The sequence below is a fragment of the Corylus avellana genome, chromosome 1, assembly GCF_965113065.1.
Source record: "Corylus avellana chromosome 1, dhCorAvel1.hap1.2, whole genome shotgun sequence".
Lineage (NCBI taxonomy): Eukaryota > Viridiplantae > Streptophyta > Magnoliopsida > Fagales > Betulaceae > Corylus > Corylus avellana.
The window spans coordinates 1,209,534-1,211,877 of record NC_142490.1 but is presented as its reverse complement, the minus strand read 5'-3'; the positions used below and the strand labels follow the sequence as shown (position 1 = coordinate 1,211,877).

At 45.1% G+C, this 2,344-nt stretch overlaps 1 protein-coding gene across 1 annotated transcript; it reads left to right on the top strand.

Moving 5' to 3' along the window:
- CSDP1 (cold shock domain protein 1) lies at window positions 1-1,287 on the top strand. Its single transcript, XM_059582316.2, has one exon. It carries the CDS (start codon window positions 209-211, stop codon window positions 1,013-1,015), a length of 807 nt encoding a protein of 268 aa, XP_059438299.2. The 5' UTR covers window positions 1-208; the 3' UTR covers window positions 1,016-1,287.
- The last annotated feature ends 1,057 nt before the right edge of the window (window positions 1,288-2,344 follow it).

Genomic DNA, 2,344 nt, shown 5'->3' with positions numbered 1-2,344 from the left:
GGTTGATTAGCGTAGACCGAAGACCACCAGATGAACACGTGAAACGAAAGAGGATCTAAGGGAGAGGAGGCTAAAGCGAATTAGGGAATCAGAGAAGCGGAGGCGATTAGGGTTTTTGCCCTATCATTATATAAAGACGCTCATACATCTTTCATTCTCTCTGCATTCATTCAATATTGGTTAAGGGCTAAGGTTAGGGTTCGATCCAATGGCGGAGGAGAGGTCGACGGGTGTGGTCCGGTGGTTCAGCGATGTGAAGGGCTACGGGTTTATCACGCCCGACGACGGTGGCGAAGATCTGTTCGTCCACCAGTCAGCGATCAAAGCCGAAGGCTTCCGTAGCCTGGCCGAGGGCGATAGCGTCGAGTTCCAGATCGAGCTCGGCGTCAACGAGAAGACTAAGGCCATCGACGTCACCGGCCCCAACGGATCTCCCCTCCAGGCCACCAAGAAGGAAAGTTACAGTCACGGCAGGTCCACACGCGGTGGCGGAGGCGGTGGCTGGAGAAGCGGTGGAGATAGGCGCAACGGCGGGGCCGGGTGTTACAATTGCGGCGATACGAGGCACATCGCTAGGGAATGTTACAGAGGGAACCCCGCGTCCGGTGGAGGCAGAGGCGGAGGCAGAGGCGGAGGCGGAGGCGGAGGCGGAGGCGGTTGTTACAGTTGCGGCGAGGTTGGGCACATGGCGAGGGACTGTCCTCGCGGAAACAATGGCGGTGGCGCGGGTGGCGCGTGTTACTCGTGCGGTGGGTACGGGCATTTGGCGAGGGACTGTATCGGTGGAGGTGGCGGTAGTGGCGGTGGTGGCAGTGGTGGCGGTGGTGGCGGAAGTGGCAGCGGTGCCTGCTTTACATGTGGGGAGTTTGGGCACTTGGCTAGGGATTGCCGAAACGGCGGCGGCGTTTCGGGAAGGTTCAGTGGAGGTGGTTCCGGAGGAAGAACTGGGTGTTTCAACTGCGGGAAGCAAGGCCATTTTGCTAAAGATTGCTCTGCGGTCCCCGACGCCTCTTGAGTACCAAAAAAAAAAAAAGAAAGAGTAATAGTACATATTCTCTTTTTTTTCTTCATATATTTGGTTGGTCAATCGTTATACATAGGATGGTTTTGGCTAAAATGGGCTTTTGATTTTGCGTTTTCGCTGTTTAATCAGCAATTTTTCCCGTCTACCTAACACACAGATATGTGATGTTTGTTCGCATAAGAATTAGGGTTTTTCTTCTTCTTAACTGATGACTGCGGCATAAGTTTCTAATCGAGCACTTCTCATCTTCAAGTGTGAATTAATCGTGCTGTGTGATGTGGTGGATTGATTTATCTACTAATCTTTGTGCTTCGTACATTTTTATTGTTGCTTTGTTTAAAACGTGTGATTTAAAAACATCAATTTGAAAACGTGCTGTTTGGCATTTTTAGAAATGCACTCCATTGCTAGCGATTTTTCTAGGTTTTAAGATCGCAAATTTTTAAACTATACATCTTTTGGTCGCTGTGCCAAACACACTCTTAGTTTGTTTTGTGCCAATTATGCGTTTTCGTTGATTTTTTTTGTAGTTCTCCTTCTGGATCTATATTTAGGCTGTTCATCCGAATAGGGCTCTCTGACATATCTTCTAGTTAGAAACTACACTTCGCCATTCAATTCCTACGCTTGGCCTATGTCCAAGGTTGTAATGTTCTTGATTTCACTTTTTTTGATCAAGGGCCTTTGCAATTGCATTGTTATACTATATAGAGAATCATAAGCTCATTCAAAATTGTTATAGTGATATCATTGTACAAACAATTGTTTTAGAATAGTAATCCAAGCATCTTTAAAACCTGCATTACACAAACAATGGGGTTTGTGGGAAATCTATGGGACGTTCTCTAACAATGGATAGTATAAAATGTGGTTAATTTTTAGTGTGCTATGCTCGATGTGTTTCTTTTGCTTCTGTCTGGATGCTATCTTCAATGGTGCCAATGCACTTTATGGATAATCAGGTTGCCTTGGTGGAATGTTCTTCTCCTTCCCCCTTCTTCTTCAGCCATTTTGTCCTCTCCTTTTCTTTTTTGAATTGTTTGCGGTTGATATGGGCTTACAACAAAAGAGCTTATAGGCTTATAGTTTGATGACAAATATTGAATTTCAACAGACTCTAAAGGCATTGCATAATTTGATAGTTTTGGGGATTAGTATAGGCTTGATGATGTTTTGCTTTTATCAGAAGGCTTTCTGTGGATATTTGCTTCTCTATAGAGGTAAGCTTTGAAACTGGCTCCAAAGTTTTGATTGTTAATTCCCTGTATTTTATTAACTCTAGGGCAATCTTTTATATTTTTATATATTTTTCTTCTAGCT

Coding starts and splice junctions, on each gene's coding strand:
- CSDP1 (XM_059582316.2), top strand. CDS start 209: ATGGCGGAGGAGAGGTCGACGGGTGTGGTCCGGTGGTTCAGCGATGTG.